Source organism: Apodemus sylvaticus, chromosome 21, assembly GCF_947179515.1.
Source record: "Apodemus sylvaticus chromosome 21, mApoSyl1.1, whole genome shotgun sequence".
Classification (NCBI taxonomy): domain Eukaryota; kingdom Metazoa; phylum Chordata; class Mammalia; order Rodentia; family Muridae; genus Apodemus; species Apodemus sylvaticus.
The window spans coordinates 49,053,425-49,072,884 of record NC_067492.1 but is presented as its reverse complement, the minus strand read 5'-3'; the positions used below and the strand labels follow the sequence as shown (position 1 = coordinate 49,072,884).

General features: G+C 37.2%; 1 protein-coding gene across 11 annotated transcripts in view; it reads left to right on the top strand.

Annotated features, from left to right (window-relative positions):
* The window catches only part of Inpp4b (inositol polyphosphate-4-phosphatase type II B), a 762,101-nt gene that overhangs the window by 372,035 nt on the left and 370,606 nt on the right, over positions 1-19,460 (top strand). For 10 of the 11 annotated variants that reach the window (XM_052167328.1, XM_052167331.1, XM_052167337.1 and 7 more), the window contains 2 exons: positions 13,157-13,367; positions 16,150-16,194. In XM_052167328.1, the coding sequence (XP_052023288.1) occupies positions 13,277-13,367; positions 16,150-16,194 (136 nt within the window). In that variant the 5' untranslated portion in view covers positions 13,157-13,276. Of the gene's footprint in view, positions 1-8,859; positions 8,977-13,156; positions 13,368-16,149; positions 16,195-19,460 lie in introns of those variants that run through there. The other variant, XM_052167335.1, reaches the window with a different exon arrangement.

The following is a 19,460-nucleotide window of genomic DNA, read 5'->3' as shown; positions in this document are numbered from 1 at the left end:
CACACTTAGCAGGATTTTGAAACATTTGCCACTCAGACCATACTTCTCTTGCCTTTTTCTTAAAATAAATATAAACTAAGCTGTGGTAATATAATAATCTCTGTACATCCCTGCTCATGAGACACAGTAGAGACGTACTGCTAGATACCATATTTGCAATATACACTTTGAAGAAAATATCAAGGAAAAGACTTTGTCATTTAAATATAGACATTAAAATCTCATTGTTGCATCATTGTCTTAAGTTCTTCTACATGTTGTTCTTAAAAGATCACAGAGGAAGCCATTTGAAAACCAGTCAACATTCAGGATGCTACTGATATTAGCCATTAGGTTCAATTCAAAATGAAAGAACTTGGGGTGGTGCTAAAGTGTGAGATCACTGGTTCGCAAGCAAGAAGCCCTGGGTTCAACTCTCAGCAATGCATGGACCCAGCTGGCAGTATCCGGCTGGGCTAGGTAAAGTAGGCGGATCTCAGGTTCAAGGTCATTCTCAGCCTTGCAGTGAGTTCAGGGTCACCTGAGATAGATAAGACCCTGTCTCCAAAAGGAAAAATAACTCTGGTGTGAAAGTTGTTATAGAACTGTTTGGGGTTCGAGGGTTTACGGGTTTTATTTGTTTGTTTAATTAAAATCTAATCTGCCATGTGAAGATGTTATAGAAAAAAAGTCGTAAAATTTCAAAACTTTTTTTTAACATTCAATGGAAGTTCTTAGTTTTAGATGGTACTTTAGCGATAGACAAGAATGTCAAAGGCTAAAGGGAGGATGCTACGAAAACTCATTCTAGAACAAGGACCTGTTATCTGAGAGCTGGGTCCGTTTCTGGTTCATTTCTGGGCCTTGGTGTCATTTTCTCTTCAAAGATAATCATACCAAGTTTCTCATAGTCTGTTAATTCCAAGTTCCACTGAAATACGTGAGTCTTGTGTTCTATTTTTAAAATATCCGTGTTTTGTTTCTTTTACAGTGCTAGTGCTTGAACCCAAGGCGCTGTGCATGCTAGGCAAGCATGACACCATGGAACCAAACTTCCACATCCTCCCTGTACTTTTCAAGATTAGTAGATTGTAGAAATATCTCAAAGAGGAGGCATGCATCCACCATTCCTCTGTGTGCCTTGTGTGTTGCAGAATGATAGAGCAACGTGGAAGAGTCAGGAGAGCAGGCAGTACCCAGTGCTCACAAACATGTCTCTTCAGTGCTCCACCTAAAGGTCCAGGCTCCTACTTTATCCCTTCCTATTTTATTATAGTCTTGGCTAACAGTAACTTCTCCTGATCTCAGTTTTCAAATTGTCATATCAAGTCCATGAGTACTTCTGCCTTTCACTTTCCTGGGTAACATTTTCCTTATAAGGACCGACCTACTATTTCCTCAAGGGAGCATGGAGTCTGCATTATAGAATTGGGAGTGTTATCTTTTTCTCAGGCCTGCAAGAGACCCCTCCCCTAGGTTGCTATGATCTCATTTAAGATTCTAGATGCATAACTCTGCTGTACTTCTCATAGTGATCACATTTACTGGTCATGTCTCTGCTCTCTGCAAACTTTCCTTTAGGCACATTATCTCTTCCTAGTCCCCAAGTTTCAACTGTTATACTTTTAAGTGATTAGATGATTTAATTTCCATAGAAAACTCCTCTATAACACCCTTCATGCATAGTTTCTTTGTCATTTAAATCCTAGCCAGTTTCAGGCACCCACTTATCTCTTGATTGTGCTTTGAAGTTCTCATCATTTAGAACGGAATACTTTGCTCATCTGCCACTAAAGGATATCATCCCCTTTCGATGGCTTCCCAATTCATCGGAAAAGGCCTTCAATTTTCTTATTCCTATGACATTATTGGCTTCATCTTTCCCTCAATGCATCATGAGACTCATTTTTAACATGGAGTCAGTTGTAGTCTCTAGGCTGATCAGCCCTTTGGGGAAAGCCGTCAAGTTAGGTAAGCTGTCACTCGTGGCCCCTGCCCCATCCGTGGTCCCAAGCACAGGCCTCTTGTTCCTTCTCAGTGCTCACAGTGGCAGCTCAAGGGCCCAGCTACCTCCTTAAAGCTCCCATACACTTCCTTTTTATATCTTCCCAGCAGATGGCTTTGTTTCTTTTTAGTTAATTAAATGTGTAAGAATATATAAAAACATAAAGGAATAAGGAAAAATACAGTACATTTTTTTTAATGGAATTTAAGAAAACTCAAAACTACTGTGTTCCCTCCTCCGCCATATTCCCAGCGCCTCCCCCTTCCCACCATCCAGGGGCTCTGACTTTACAGGTCGTCCTGTGTGTCCCTGTAGTTGTGCCTCACATCTGTATACTCTGTGTAACATTGAGCCACAGATCATTGTTTGCACAACTTAAATGATGAGAGTGTTGGCTTACATGTTTTGAATCTCTCTAAACATCTTAACCATGTCTTGTCTCCCTGCTTGCCCTGCCTCTGGTTCTTAATAGTTTCTGAGCTTTAACTTTTGGGTATATGAAATAAATATTTACTAACATTGCTGCCAAATAGAAAGGGAACTTCCCAATATGCTGATGTACTTTCTTTGTAATGGTTATTTGGCTTGTTTGCAACATTTTCTTTTTTATTGCAGCGTCACTAGTGAACATTTTCCAAATGATTTCCTTACATCCATGTGCAAGTATTTCTTTCCAATAACTGCTTGAAAGTGGCATTGCTTTCCCACTTTAGCAGACATGATCAGCTTGGCTTGCACTGCGTCTGTCACGGGTTTCGACTCTATCCGTCATCGCCAACTTGGTTTCTCCTAGGGCTGGCATCAGTTTTCAGCTTTACCAGGCATTGTCAGCCTGACTTGTGCTATGGCTGGCATTGGTTCTCAGCTACTCCCATATGTAGTCAACTTTGTTTCTACTGTGGCTGGCGCTGGATTTTATCAGGTTTTGGCAGCTTGGTGTCTACTCTGGCTGATGCTCCATCAGTGCAGAAACTTCTATGGCTTAAGTTTACCAAAATTTGCGGTTTTGAATTTAGTCATCTTACCTCTTGATGGTCATATCTCATTTACTTTGCCAGATGGCTAGTGAAGTTTAAAATTGGCCAATGTGTTTCTCAACGAGTTCTGCTTGATATATTTAATTTCTAGTAAATATAATTGGAAGTATTTTATTTCTGATGGAGGTTTTTTGCCTTTTGCTATTCATTTACTGTCATTTTAAATATTTTCTGGAAAGTAAATCTTTATTCTTATTTATATTTCTGTCATCTTTATTCCACTTTTGCAAATGTAATTTGACCTTTTCTAATTATAAACTACAAGTTAGATTATGGACTTGTTATTACATTTTCTAATATATACATTTAAAACTATTGCATTGCCTTAAGCATATTTTGTTATGCAGCCTATAGACTTTCCTTAATTTCAAATATAACATGTTGTAACATGTATCATTATAACTTCATTTTTGATTCATGGGTTGTGTTGGACTATATTAATTATCTTCAGTTACTTGAAGGACTTTCTAAATATCTTCTGCTGAGTATTTTTCCATATAATTTTACTGTGGCAAAAATAATATATTTTCTATGATATCATGTCTTTTAAGTTTCTAGGCTTTGTTTTGTGATCCACAAATATAATTTATCTTAGTGAATTCTTCATGTTACTTTGCTAAAGAAAATGTGAGTTGTGCTGTCAGGGGGATACGTTTCTTGTGTTTGGTGATTTTGTTGGTAAGGTTGTTTTTATCTATAGTGAAGAGGAACATTGATTTCTTCAGGTACAACTGTGAATTTATCTATTTCTTTTTCTGGATCTAATGGTAGATTTATATCAGATTATTCACATATGAATCATTTAGTCTTATTTTGCCTTTTGGCGATTAACATTTTATAACTAACAATGACCCTATTAATATTAGTAGACTTAAAATAAATCCTATTCAGTGTTTGGAAAGTGACCCCAGCCTTCTTCTGATGAGTGTTTGGAGGATACATGTTTTCTCATCCTTTTGCTTCTTACCTATTTATGCTATCATATTAAAATGTAACAAAAATAGTTAAACATAGCTGTGAAATAGAGTTTGCATTTTCTATTCTGCATATCATAGTTCTAAAAACTGGTGTGTGTGTGTTTGTGAAATAAACTGAAGGTAATATAATTAATTGATGTTTGGATTAAAACCATTGTTGTCACTAGATTCCATATATTCTAGTTTTGTTGTGTATTTTTAATTAATTTATTTATTTACACTCCATATTTTATCCACCCCCCCTCCGCCCATTCATCTCCCAACTGTTCAAATCCTCTACCTCCTCCTCCCCACCCCTGCTGTCTCCATGTGGATGTCCCCACTCACACCCCACCTGACCTCTAAACTCCCTGGGGCCTCCAGTCTCTTGAGGATTGGGTGCATCATCTCTGACTGAACACAGACCCAGAAGCCCTCAACTGTATGTGTGTTGGGGGCCTCAAATCAGCTGGTGTATGCTGCCTGTTTGGTGGTCCCATGTTTTAGACACCTCAGTGGTCCAGATTAATTTAGACTGCTGGCCCTCCTACAGGGTTGCCCTTCTCCTCAGTTTTGGTCAGCCTTCTCTAATTCAAAAACAGGAGTCAGCTGCTTCTGTCCATTGGTTCGGTGCAAATATCTGCATCTGACTCCTTCAGCTGCTCTTTGGGTCTTCCAGAGTGTGGTCATGATAGGTCCCTTCTTGTGAGCGCTCCATAGCCTCAGTAATAGCCTTGGCAGTTCCCCTTGAGTTGGATCCTGTCACTCGACTTTCTTTTCCTCAGTCTCCTCACCATTTCCATCCCTGTAATTCCTTCAGACAGGAACACTTATGGGTCAGAGTTGTGACTGTGGGATGGCTCCCCACTCCTTAATTTGATGTCCTGCCTTCCTGCTGGAAGTGGGTGCTGTAAGTTCCCTCTCCCTACTGTCAGGCATTTCATCTAAGGTCACTCCTTTTGAGTCCTGAGAGTCTCTCACCTCCCAGGTCTCTGGGATATTCTGGAGGGTCCCCCTAACCTCCTATCTCCAGAGTTTTCCTGTTTCCATTCTTTCTGCTGACCCTCAGGGTTTCAGTCCCTTTCCTCACCCAATACCAGATCAGATTACCCTCTATGCCCACCCCCCTAATTCCTCCCCCCATGTCCACATTCCCTCCCAGGTCCCTCCCTTCCTCCCCATTTATAATAGCTTTCTTCTTCCTCCCAGGTGGGCCTGAGGCGTCTTCACTTGTGCACTTCAGCTTGTTGGCCTTTTCTAGTTCTGTGGACTGTATCTTGGGTAATTTGTATTTTTTTTTTTTGGCTAATATCCACTTATTAGTGAGTACATACCATGTATATCCTTTTGGTTCTGAGTTACCTCACTCAGGATGATATTTTCTAGTTGTCCTGCAAAACTCAGGATGGTCCTCATTAGTAATAGCTGAGTAGTATTCTACTGTGTAAATGAACCACATTTTCTGTATCCATTCTTCTATTGTGGGACATCTAGGTTGTTCTAATTTCTAGCTACCACAAATAAGGCTGCTATGAACATCGTGGACCATGTGCCCCTGTGGCATATTAGAGCATCTTTTATTATATTCCCAAGATTGGTATAGCTAGGTCTTCAAGTAGATCTATTTACAATTTTTTGAGGAAACTCCAGATTGACTTCCAGAATGGTTGTACCAGTTTGCAATCCCACCAACAATGGTGAAATGTTCCTCTTTCTCCACATCCTCTCTGTTTTTAAAAATTACATAGGCATTTTATATTTTTAGTCCACTATAGCTTTTATATTTTATATTTTAGTCCATTTATATTATTAGTTCATTATTAGCCTATCACACATTTAAATGTCAATAACTGTTACCCCAGGACTGCCATATTCAGTATAATTCTCCAGTGTCTACCTTGCAATGTATTAGTAAAATAATCATATTCTATGACCTTAATATATAAGCAGTTTGATATATCCATCAGTGCTTCTTGTGTTTTTTAGTGTTGGTTTTATACACACACACACATATAATTTATATTTTTATTTTAGGTGCCTTAAACAAAAAATACTTCATATTATTTTTGCTCTAAACTAGTGGTTGCTGTCTCTGGATTACAGGCCAAATCCAGTCTATAGTGAGTTTTGTCTATAAAGTTTATCAGCATAGCATGTCTATATTTCATGTATTATCAATGGCTGATTTTACATCAAAACATCTAAGTTGAACATTTCTAACAACAACAACAACAATAAGGGCCACACATCATTTGCTTTTTTTTTTTAGTTTTGTTTTGTTCTCAGTGCCTCAGGACAAGGCCAGGGCAAGTGTGTATGAACAGACAGTGCTCACCTCTGTCTTAGGCAATTATCTTTTGTCCTTATTAGAAGCAAGAGAAAATGAAGTTCTGTTTTCTTTGTGCTATCCTGGAGCACATCCTGAGCTATCCTTTGTGCTCATTTATTTCATAGACCTGCGTGAGTCTGCCATGCTTGAAGAACTTCTCTTAAAGTTTTTTGAAGTGCTGATAATGAGGTTGTCATTCATTATTTCTGGATAAGAGCTGTTAGCACACGTCAGTACTTAGCAGTTGCCTCTACCTTGTATTGAATGCTAAGTTGATGGGTTTTCTAATTTCAGAACACAGAAGGCACCATTTGTTCTTTTCTGTGATGCATAGCTTCTAGTGTGATGCCATTTTGTTTCTCAACTTGTTATCTTTTGCTTGGACTGCTTCAGGGTTTTTCCTGTGATTGGTTTTCAATGCAATGAATAAGACTTATGCTGGTGTGTGTGTGTGTGTGTGTGTGAGAGAGAGAGAGAGAGAGAGAGAGAGAGAGAGAGAGAGAGAGATACAGAGACAGAGAGACAAAGACAGAGAAACAGAGACAGAGACAGAGAGAGACACACACACAGACCCTCAGATGCCTGTGGCTTCTTGGCTTCTTGGTGTGAAGAGGGCTATTATCTTGCTTGATGTTTCCTGAACTCCCTGAATATGTGTTTCGATGCCTTTAAACATTTTTGGAGCAATCTCAGTCAGTGCTGCCCCAAATATTTGCTCTGTTCTCTGCTCTGAGAGTCAGATAGCATGTGCTTGGTGTTGTCACCCACGTGTCACCAGTCTCTTTGCTTTCAGTGTTTTTGTTTGGATGCATTCTACTGACCTACTTTCTCGTTTCCTGGGTTTTAGGCTGTGATGCAGTTAGATATCAGTCTTCCAGAGACAGTTTTCATTGTGCTACTCAGTTTATTTTGCATTCTTAATATTTATTTTATTTGTTTTGCTATTTCTATGTTTGCCAATATCCCTCATGTGGTCGTGTAGAATTTTCTGCATTAGCCTTCAGAAAGATCTCTTTTGATTCGGTTTTTGATAGTTTCAGCATCTGTGCACTGTCTGGATCTGGCTTTTTTGATGACATTTTTACATTTTCCTTTAAGAGAATTTTCTTGTTTTAGTTCCTCCTCCTAGCTTCTTCTGTTCTTCCCCTGGTTCTTCTGAACATCCTCTTCTTCCGCCTCTTTTTCTTCTCCCTCTTTCCCTTCTCCTCCTCCTTTTTCCTGCTCATTTTCCTCTTCTTCCTTATCTGTGTGCTATATAGAACAGTTGAGTCTGAGTAAGACTCATGGTTGGAGGTGGACATTCTTTAGTATTTATACAAAGGAGGTGGAATCAGTCTAGTAAGTAACTTAGCAGGGCTTCAGTATAGTTCCTATGAGGCTTCTCAGTGCATAACTAAACTAACTGCATGTTCTTTGGGTGTTGCTATTACTTAGTAGAGATAGGGCTGAATGGATGGAAAATTTGCTCTCTACTCTCAACTTTAGGCTTTTGCTAGAAGAGAAGTTCACTGTTCCATGCTGTTGTGTCTCTACTAGTGGTGTGTAGGTAGTGTGCTATTATTAGCACTCTGTTGTATGTTGATGTGGAGTAGGAGTCAGGTAGGGATGTCCTCTGCTATCTTCTTAGAGCCTACACCTTAGATAGTAAGTCCTTTGATCTTGTGGCACAGTAATAAAGCATCTGAAAATCTTTAGTAGCAATGTCTCCCAAGATTTCCTCCTCTGTTCTTGTTTCTACTCCATAATTGCAATGGGTCCAGGTGTATAGCCTCATGGACTGGGATCTGTCATTTCTGCTCTGTTGGGATGTGATTAGAGTAGTGCTATGTTCTTTTCCTGAGATGACTGCTCTTCTTCCTACGGGCATGTGTCACAAAGAGGTGTGATCTCTCTACTCCCACTCAGCTCTGTGTTTTTTATGAGTACCTGAGTGATGCCTAAGACAGAGAGCCTATTAATGAGTTTAGACAACCCTTGACTTTTGGGTCTTATCTTCCCTATGCTACCTCTGAACTGACTATTGGTAATTCATCAAACATTCTGGCTGAGTTTTTACTACCAGTGTGTGGCCTGGCATTTTTCTCCTCATTCTTGGTCCCACAGAGGCCACTGTGTTTTCTAGCTTCAGATTGATTGATGGTCTTTTAACCTTTTTGGAAAGTTTTGATTGTATACATTGTTGGATTTTTCTTAATTTAAAGTTCTTTCTCCTATAAGTTCTTTCTCTTAAGTCTTTGCAAATGGAAGCTTGAAAGTTCTGGGTTTATTTTCTAGGTTTGTGTTCTGTTTTCTCATTTCTATGGTATTGTTTGTTCACAGATCATTTTTTTTTTTTTTAGTGTTGACAGATGCCTTAGGTTTGTATTACTCTTATAGCATGCCCTGACCAAAATCAGCTTGAGGAAGGGTTTACTGCAGTGTATATGTGCTGATCGTGGGACCCGTGAAGGAATTTGTCAAGGTAGGGACTCAAGGCAGGAATCTGGAGGAAGAACTAAAGCAGAGACCATGACAAAATGTTGATTATTGTCTTTAATGTTTTGCCCAGCCTGCTTTCTTGGTCAACCCAGGACCACCTGTCCACTGGTGGCACTGTCTATGGTGTCCTTGGCTCTCCTACATCAATCTTTAATGAGGAAATGGTCAATGGTCTCACAGACTTGCCCACAGGTCAGTTTTAAAGAGGCATTTTCTCAACTATGATTCCTTCTTCCTATGTATGTCAAGGTTTTTGTCAAGTTAAAAAAATACCAATTAAAAATATGGATTTATTGATCTGTACTTATATAGTCTGAGCTTTTCAAAGTAGATTGGGTAATTTTCCCTATATTTAACATATGAATACTTGAATGTATCTTTTTCTCAACAGGAAATGAGGTCATTGTGAAGAAAATACTAAAGCTTCCTGTGAGACCCTTGTTTCATTGTCAGCGTCTGTTCATCTTCTTTTCTTATACCAGACTGCTTGTTGTACACTTTCTCTTACTATTTCAAGTATTCTGCCATCAATCAGTTACTCTCATATCTGCCCCTCAAAATAGCCCAGTCTCTACCCAATTGTCCTAGTTGTTAACAGAGAACATTTCAATGGAATATTTGATCTTATTTCATTGTTTGCTTCTGTATTCTAATCTCCATATTTCCTCATTACGTTTTATGCTTTGTTTCCTAAGAGATCACTATTTATCCCCCTAAATATCATTGTGTCTTATGAATGATTCTCTAAACCTTTCTTTTCATTCTATGCATTTTTTAGCAAACTTATACATTATATTGACTTAGCCATTAGCCAGTGCTTCCAAGTGTGTGTGTGTGTGCATGTGTGCGTGTGTATTTTTCCCTAGCCTGAGTCACTCTCTTGAGAATCTATACACTATGTTCTAGCACTTTCTGACTTGTTCCCTTAGGACCACACGCTTAAATCGAAATCTGCTTCTCTGACTAATTGTTGCCTTTTTTATTATCTGGAAGCTTTGGTTGTTTACAAATTCAATATTATTCCTGTTTTCATGAGTGCTACTCTAATATGGCACCAAATTCTATCATCAAGATCAGTAATTCTGGGTAAAATTTTTCTTTGAAATTATGGCTGTCTTTTCTATGGCAGATTTTCTTTGTTGCTATAAATTCTTGTTCTACTTTTCTGGACTATTAAATTCACCTATAACTAAGATGGTTTTCTTATGATTATCATTGTTCAGCATTTTAGGACCATTTTTGACATTTGGTGAATGCTCTAAATTTCAACTGTGGGATACACTTGATATGTTTAGTTTCTTCTCTTTCTACCTAGTTTGGTCTGTAAGGCCCTTTTATTACCTAATCACTGAGTGTTGTGTACTTTTAGTCTGGAAGCAATTTCAATTTCTAAAAAAAAAAAAAAAAAAACTGTCATGAAAACAAGAATAAACAAAATCTTCATGCTGAGTGCTAGGAGATCTTTCATGAACTCTGTGTAAATAGCAGTGAGGGAAAAGAATCAACGTGAAGGTGGAGTTTCTATACTTAGGATGGCTGGCAGGACATCATTGTGTTTATCCCCTCTGACCCTGTCTGCCCTTTGGGACTTTCAAGATCAAGAGTGGAGTAAAACTCCCCTATCCTTGAATCTGATCACATGATACTCTTCTTATACCTTCAGTTACAGGCTTGTAGAAATCTGAGTGAGTGCCCAACCAGGTGCATTCACATAATATAGAATAAAAGAGAATGTGAGTTCATGTCGCTTCATCAGACTCTGTTGCCTTTCTCTTCCATGTCCTAGAGTAAGTGGCATGGCTCAGTCTCTGTAGACAGATGGTACAATTTGATACCACTAAATTGTATCATTTAATTGCAAAAACAATATCTTTATTATACTCTGTGAATGTAATCACCATAAGACCTGATTCCTCTATATTCTTTTATTTTTTGTAATTTTAATTAAAATTTCAGTGTTTTTTCTTAGAACATTTAAAAAAAAAAACATTTCCCAGATTTGACAAGGTTACATTGACATTAGACAGTGTGGTAGAAAGGATGCTGTCTAAAACATGAAACAATTGCTAAGTACAATTACTTAGTATTATGCCCTGGACCCACTATTTACCATCAGCACTCTGTCTTGACCAGATGATGCCATTTGGTCTGCCTGTCAGTAATGAATGACCAGCACCACACAGCAACCTTGTAATGTTGAAGAGATCTCAGATTGCCCCATCCACTGTGGAAGGTCTCTGCTTTTATGTGTGGTTAGAGTCTTGTATGTCTTCCTAACTAAGCATAAGGCCTTTTGATGACTTTTATGAGCATTTCAGAGTTTTCATTTTAGTGTGAACTATGTAAAATACTTAACAATGTTTATTACATAGTCTATGAGAAACGTTGCTTAATTAAATGTAACTTGATAAAGCTACCCATCATTTGTCCTCCTTGGTGGCCGGGGGCAGGAGAGAACCAACAGTCCTTTGCAGCTGTTATGTAGTACATCTATCCCATTTTATTCGTTGCTTTTTTCTGTGTAACTCTAAAGGACATGAACTGGGTTGAGTAGTTGCAATGTTTAAAGATAGACTTTTAAATAATGTGTGGCATGCAGAAACCACAATTTGTGTATGATCAGCAAAGCAGAACACTTTCCAAAAAGGCACAGAACAGAAAGCCAGCCACAGCAGTCAGTAAATGCTTTCCTTGCCACCTGCAAAGTCAGTGTGCTTTCTGAAGCTTTGCTATTGTTATGGTCTGAAGTGTATATCTTGATCACAAGTATCAAATCTTAAACTATTCTTTACTGCAACAAAAGAAGAATAAAATAGGACCCCGGGCTCAGCAGTAGCACTTGTTATCCCTTTGAGTACTGTTTTCCCTTGCTGCATTTGTTTTGAGCAGATAGATGATACAGTTCAAATGGGACCATGGCAACGAGATCTCAGATGCCCCCAACTTCCTTCTCTCCCATCTCTTCCCAGCACATGAGTGCACATGTACCTGCGCTAGCATTTATTTTATCAATTATTTCACACTTACTGTGCTGAGTGGCTATTATATCAAGGATTAATATTATCTTGTGTGGGTCTTTCAATTTTTTTAAAATGACCTATCAGGATTAAAGGTTGGGTATTTAATTAAAATATTCTAAGGAGGTTGATAAAGTCCTTATCAGAATGGTGCCAGAGAATTATCAGGCTGGGGGAGACTATGCAGTGAGTATATGTGTTTATCAGAAAAGAATTGTAATAGCCCCAAAAGAAAGCAGAAAGAGTTTTCTTAATCAAAAATATTTTTGAAAGTGATGTTTGCAATCCAACTGACGGTAAACTGTTCTTTACTTCAGATAACATTCTCAATGCTAATAACATTAAGAACCAAGTGGCTATTTTGTAATACTTTCTGAAGATTCAGGATGCTTTCTCCATGTGATTGTTGCCAGCTGATTTTCAAGAACTAAAGCTGAATCTTAAATGAAGCCACTTTGTTAAAGACAACAGAAAGAGGGAGTGTTGATTTGTGGGTTTTGAGATAATATCAATATTCCAAACCAAAGTTGTTGACTGGTATCTTATTAAGCATCACTATGTAGGCATGTAAAGATTTTTGCACATTTTAATTCAGCTGGAAACTTGATTTAAAACATCGATTTTTTTCCAATTCATTCTTGGTCATGTATATCAACATGAATTTGTAACTATTTAAAGCTTTTTATAGCAGGGTGCTCAATCAGGGTGAAGCTTCCTCTCCTCATTTGGATTGCCATCAGTTTTCTGTTACTTTCATTTTCCCTTGAGTTTCATCTTTTGAGAATTATTTTTCATTCTTTTCACACTATCAGACAGAACAGTAGGAGACTCTGTGGAAAGTAACAAGGTTGGGAAGGCCCCATTCAACCTGTTGGCCTATCTTAGAAGAAAAATGCATGCCAAATTATGGTTGTGTGCTTGTGACTAATTCTCTGATAAGAGTACAGAGGACCCTAAGGGATATAAAGAGAGATTCCAGTGGAAGGAGTCACAGTGATGGTCATGGTGGCAAATTCCTTGACAGGAAGCCATCTGCTCCTGTCACCTACTCTATTTGGTGCACATTAAATTAGCAACCCTGTATCTATCTTATAGCTCAGAAAATTAAATTAAAGGATTGAATATCCCTTTCTGGAAATTTAGAAATTTCTCATCCAACTGCAACAATTCTCTGGAAAATATTAACTTAGCCCAGGGCCTCCAGGGATCTTCCCAGCTTGGTTCTGAAAGTGTCACAGGGCTGGGTCTGGAGGGAAGGTCATTTAAAGCTACTTGTATATTTTATATTGATTCTTAGCTTTGAATTAAGATCTAAAATGGCATCAATGTTGACTATTGATATTTTCTATGTGCAGAATTTCACAGTGGAGTATTAGATCATTAATGTGAAGATACACCAACGTTAAACCTGAACTCATTATCTGCTACCATTTGAAAAAGAAGCCGTGGAGAATAAGTCAGTTGTGAGGTGGATCATGGAAATCAAAGAGGAAGGAACATCGGAAGAAGGCCAGCATTTTCTTTCTGCAGCTCAGGCAAATGACTCCGAGGACATTCAGTTTACTAGTAAGTATGTGTGTGTGTGTGTGTGTGTGTGTGTGTGTGTGTGTGTGTGTGTGTGTTCCCTCCTGTAGGTCTCTAAAGAGCTACTGTGTTAACTAAACAAATATCCCCGTGCAGTCACAGAAACTGAATTGCACCAAATGTCATGAGATTATTTCAATTCTTTCCCATTTCCTATCTGTGCTTTAAGTTGAGCATGCAGGAAAGTCCTCTCATCTTTTATCTTGGGTGAGACAGTCTTGGGTCATGGACCGGCATCAAATGATAAAATTTCCAGTGTTTATTAAATACTGATAAATATATTTTATGGGCCCACTCCAGATGCTATTCCTATTTAAGAATAGTTCCGATTTGGTACTTATTTATTCTTATAGAGAATTAATATTTTGGAAGCTCGACATGTTTAAGACCAAAAGGTATTTAAGCTGAAAGCATTAGTGAAAAATGTTGCCCGAGAAGCTTTGCCTTAGTGTTTAGCAGAGGCCACTAATTCACATAACAGAGGAAGCTTAGAGTCTTAGCCAAGATTTACACCTGAACATTGGAATCAGATTTTGTGCTACTCATGTAATTAAGAGGTATAAGAGTGTGCTATGCTTTCTCTCCTGCCTAAATTATAGGGTTTCCATTTGTTCTTTAGAATCAGTGGTATCCTTTCTTTCAGAGTGTTCCTTTTACCTTTTTTTTTTTTTTTTTTTTTTTTGGTTTTCCTGGCTGTCCTGGAACTCACTCTGTAGACCAAGCTGGCCTCGAACTCAGAAATCTGCCTGCCTCTGCCTCCCAAGTGGTGGGATTAAAGGCATGTGCCAACACCGCCCAGCTCTTTTACCCATTTTACTACATGCCTAACCTCATTAAATTTATAGCCTGAAAATTATCTTCAAAAAATGGTATTGGTTGGGTACATCGAATTGGGTGTCAAAGCTTAGAGCGTAGTTAATTATTAGTATCAAAATTCAAAACCAAAACCAAAACAAAACAAATCAAAAAACCCTATACTATTTGATTTTCAAAAAAAAAAACAAAAAAAAACAAAAACATGCCTAATGATTCTCGCCTCTGTTGGATAGTCTAACATTGTTAACTGAAGCATTTTTAAATGTCAGTAGGAGATAAAATAATAAATGGTTGCTGTGAAAAAGTAAAATAAAACAAAAAATGTAAATTCTGTAAATAAAATAGGCATTCCATTTTATTCAAATAGATGGTTTTAAAAATAGCTTATTGACCAAATGGCAGTTAATTTAAACAGTCTTTGAGTAATTCACAATCAAAGTCAGGAGCTTTACATTTATTGTCAAGTGACATACTTTCCTATGTTTTATTTTTATTTTGGCTACTTAGGAGTCTTAACAAATGACATGTCATTCAATAACACCCTCCTCTATGCTTGTTGGGGTTTCCATTGACTGTCTACCTCCCACAATAGTTACTGCAAATTGATCATTCCTCTTCCTAACCTGCTCACATTTGTAGTTCCGAGACCCACTTCTGCACTTCTGCATCGCCTTAACTCATCTCATATGCTGTCGTCTTTTTGAAATATCACTGACAGAAGAAGTAGAAGTATTTGTTGATTTTTAAAAGCAAAATCCCTATCATTTGATTTTTCCAAATAAAGACTCAGAAACCAGGTTCTGAGGTGAAAACCTGGGAGCTCAAAGAGGCAGAGAAAGTGCCCAGCTGACCTAACATCTCAACCTGCCTCCCAGAAGGAAAGAACCAGTTTCCCTTCTCCACAATGTCATAGAAACCTTCTAACTGAATGTCCCTCCTTTCTACTTTTAGTTTGTCTCCTGTTTCTCTCTATCCATCCCCCTAATTTCCTTTCACTTTCTATCATTTCTTTCTTTGTTCACTTTCTGTCAACTGGTTGCTTGGTCTGCCCCTTGACCTATGGTTGACTTTATTTACCCTTGTTTACAGTAGACAGGAAGCTTGGATTGAAGGTGTGTGCTAGGGCTGAGCCACACTACGACTAGAAACAAGGTTTTCCAGCACACTATTTCACAGTGTGATCAAATATTCTGCAACACTCTTGGATTCAAAGTGGATGTTGTTGCTGAGCCACACTGCTAGAGACAGGCTTTTCTAGTATACAGTCTCAGGGGATCACAGGATGATCAGATATCCTGCAACAAGTACTGAGAAAATATTGTTGAAATAGCCAATAAGCAAATTTTAATTTCCAATGAGTTTACAATGAATAGCATGACTTCACCAGAGAATTCATAATGATTAGCCTGATAATTTACCTTCATTCCTTCTTCCAAAAGTGTATGCACATATTTGGTTTGGTGAAACAGTACATATGCTATTGTAATACTTATAATGCATATTTGTTTTGTTTTGTTTTATTTTCTATATTCTTTGTTTACATTCCGAATGCTTTCCCCTTTCCCGGTTCCCCCCTCCCCATCGGTCTTATAAGCCCTCTTTCCTCCGCCCATTTCCTAATCACCCCCTCCCATTTCCCTGTCCTGGTACTCCCCTACAATGCTGGATCAACTCTTTTTAGAGCCAGGGCCTTCTCTTTCCCTCTTCTTGGGTATCATTTGATATGCTAATGGTGACTTGAGAATTCAGAGCTTCTGGGCTAATTAATATCCACTTATCAGTGATTGTATTCCATATGTATTCTTTTTTGATTGGGTTACCTCACTTAGGATGATATTTTCCAGATCAAACCATTTGCCTAAGGTTTTCATGAATTCATTGTTTTTAATTGCTGAGTAATACTATAATGCATAATTTTAAAACCTAAACTTATCCCTACTATTTGTAGGCATCCAGAAGATTCCTAACGAGCCACAGTTGGAATTCATTCTCGGTAAGGAATTCTGCCTTATTTAGAGGAAGCAATAGAATGAGAATTTGTGCATACATTTGCAAATCATGGTTGTGTTATTTGTATCATTATATTTTACTTTTTAAAACATTGTTCTAGTAAACATCTTTCCATAACATAGTAATTATTTTCTTCAACTAGTACTAATAAACAAATAATCTGGGGTTGCTGCCTAGACATATTTGGTGCCATAATACTGTATATTTTCTTTTGAACAAACCTTTTAAATTAACACATGCACATATTCAAATTGGTACTCTGAGATGAGATATATTTTACATGTCAATAGAGATATTTTCTGTAGATTGGCAGAGAGATTTTAAAATTTAGATATACTGATTTGAGTCTTAGTGATTTGAAGTCTCAATTATTTTAGGTACACACACTTTCCTTAATTATGTAACAAATTTGTAGCTTGTGGTCAATGTATTTCATTTTGAATATACCTTAATGATTGTATATAATTAATATTTAGAGCATCCTATTTTGTTGTATCTTGCTAAAAAGGTATATGGCAACTAAACATTCTGGATTGGAATTTCCTAGGTATTGAGAAACAGGAAAACTTGTAGAAACTCAAGAAATACTCATGGAAAAGCTGATAAAGCTGTACTTTGCTTCTTTAAGTTTTGAGATGGTTTTGATTATAGAAAGATGTTGTTTTCAGGAAGCAAGGAGGGGTGAAGGAGATGAAGGTGTCCTAACACCCTGAGGAGACCCCAGTTTCATCTTTCTACCTTCTATTTGAAATTAATTTTAAAGAAAATAAAACCTTTCTTTTGGGACTTCTGGAAAGATAAGAGTAGTTAGAAACATCCATATTTTAAACTATAAACAAAGCCTTATTTTATTACATATAGGAAACAGGGGGATCTGAAGGAGACATGACTCTGAGATTAGAAAGAGACATGAAGATCAGTTTACAAGGGACAAATTACATGAACAGATATCTGTATTTTATTTAAACTAAAATGAGTAGTTTTTTCCAAAGTGCTATTTAGTACAAAAGTTCAGTTTAATAGCAAATTTGTCAAGTTCAGCAGCAAGTCTGGTGTCTTTTATTCTTTGCGTTTTGAAACATAGAAGACAATCACAGCCATTAAAATTTATTCAGTATAATATCCAGTTTAAATAATGTCCATTTCTTTTTTCTTTATATCTATTAAAAACAGAGTAATACTGTTAAAGATGCTTAATTTCATGTTATCAAATACCAAGAAATACCTAATAACAACACACATTTATCTCAGAGTAAAGGGAATCAGAGTTTTAGAAGATAATACATGTTACAAACCATCAACTTCAAAGCATGTGAAGATTCTCAACACTCACATTTCATACAGAACTTTTTTTTGTCCCATCAAAGATGTCATCAAGAACCTTACCTGCAGTGTATTTGTCTGTTAATTTCCCCTCTACACTATTTTTTTAATTCCAAAAATTCTTTGGCTCTGAATACATCATTAACTACTCATTTTATAGTGAATAAGATAATAGCAATTCTCAAAACATCTTTATTGTTATTAAGGAAATGTATAGTTATTTAATTAAAATAAACAAATTCAAGAATAATATAGAATATTGAACAAGAGTTTAGAATATGAAGCAATATAAAACATGGAGCAAGAGAGGAGACATTTTTGCTATTCCAATATTTTGATATTTGATTCACTACCCTTAACCAAGATGTTGAAATAATTTGGAAATTTCAGCAGCTTTGCTTTGAAATAAGTTATTTCATGTGAAAAATTGCTTTTCAGTGATGTCTATGTTGGTATAATATCATTTTATCTTTCTGGAATTTTCCTACTACATCTTTATTCAAGTAAATGAGGTCAGAGATTCTAAGTCAATCGAGCAAGCTAATTGGCTAAAGACCTCTTGGTAGAGGTAGATAGGAATGCTCTAAGAAAGTGCTCTGTCCACCACTAGCCACATATATAATGGGTGACTGGAGCTAAATGAAGCTATTTACCCTTACAGCTGGGAGACTGCAGGCACATTTGTTGCCTTGTCATTCTACATGTACAGCAGTCCTTTATTTTCACAACGAAAGAAATAATTAAAAGCCCCAGGGAATGCTGATTTTATTAAAAAGTTTAATAAAATTATTTCTGTTTTAATAAAGCTAACACATGCACACACACACACACACATGTACACAGGAACATTTAGGCATATGTCTTTCTTAAAGACAAATAGTGGAAAAGGTTTAACAGAAAAGTCTAATACTGTTGAATTTTATTCTCCAAGTATACTTAAACGTTTGCTGTTACTTATCTTTATTATCTTGCGTCAATAAACTACTACTTAAAGATATACTACTAGTTATAGCCATGCAATAAACTGCTTCTTAAAGATATAATCTTATTACTAAGAATGGTGGTCCATATCTTCAATCTTAGCCCAGAAAGAAGAGACAGGCAGAACTCTATCACAGACTTGTCTATATAGGAAGTTCTCGGCCATCCAAGGATACACAATGAGACTCTGGCTGAAGAAAAGCAGGTGGAGGATGGAGAGATGGTTCAGCTGTTAAACACTCCAGCTGCTCTTGCAGAAGACCTGGACTCAGTTCACAGCTCATGTCGTGCATACCAGCTAACAACTATCTATAACTCCAGTTCCAGAGGATGTTACCCTCTTCTGGCCTCTGCAGACACTAAAAGAACACAGGCACAGATATTTACAAGGCAATATGATGAAATACATAAAAATAAAAATAAATCGAATTTTAAGAAACAATACATGGTAGGGCAGTGGAGGCACATGCCTTTAATCCCAGCACTTGGAAGACAGAGGCAGGCAGATTTCTGAGTTTAAGGCCAGTCTGGTACTCGAGTGAGTTCCAGGACAGCCAGGGATAAACAGAGAAACCCTGTCTGAAAAACAAAACAAAACAAAAAAAACAGCAACAAAAAAACTATACATGTTGATTTCATATGCGAATGATGTATACTATAATTTGAATCAATAGGCATCAATTTCTAGAAATGCTTAGAGAAAAACGCCCTCAAGTTTTCATATGATCTTTGAATTATTTGCTTGACACTTTAAAGTCATGTGTGTGAAGCTAATTTATCTCAATGATGGATTCTCAATGGCAGTCAATTGAACAGAAACAAGGCACAAAAAATGATTCACACATAGAAGGCTTTTGTTATGATAGAATGGAGACATGGAAACAGGAGTGAACCCCCTAACAAGAGCACTCATCCATGCATTGTGTTAGCATAGCGAGCTCAGAA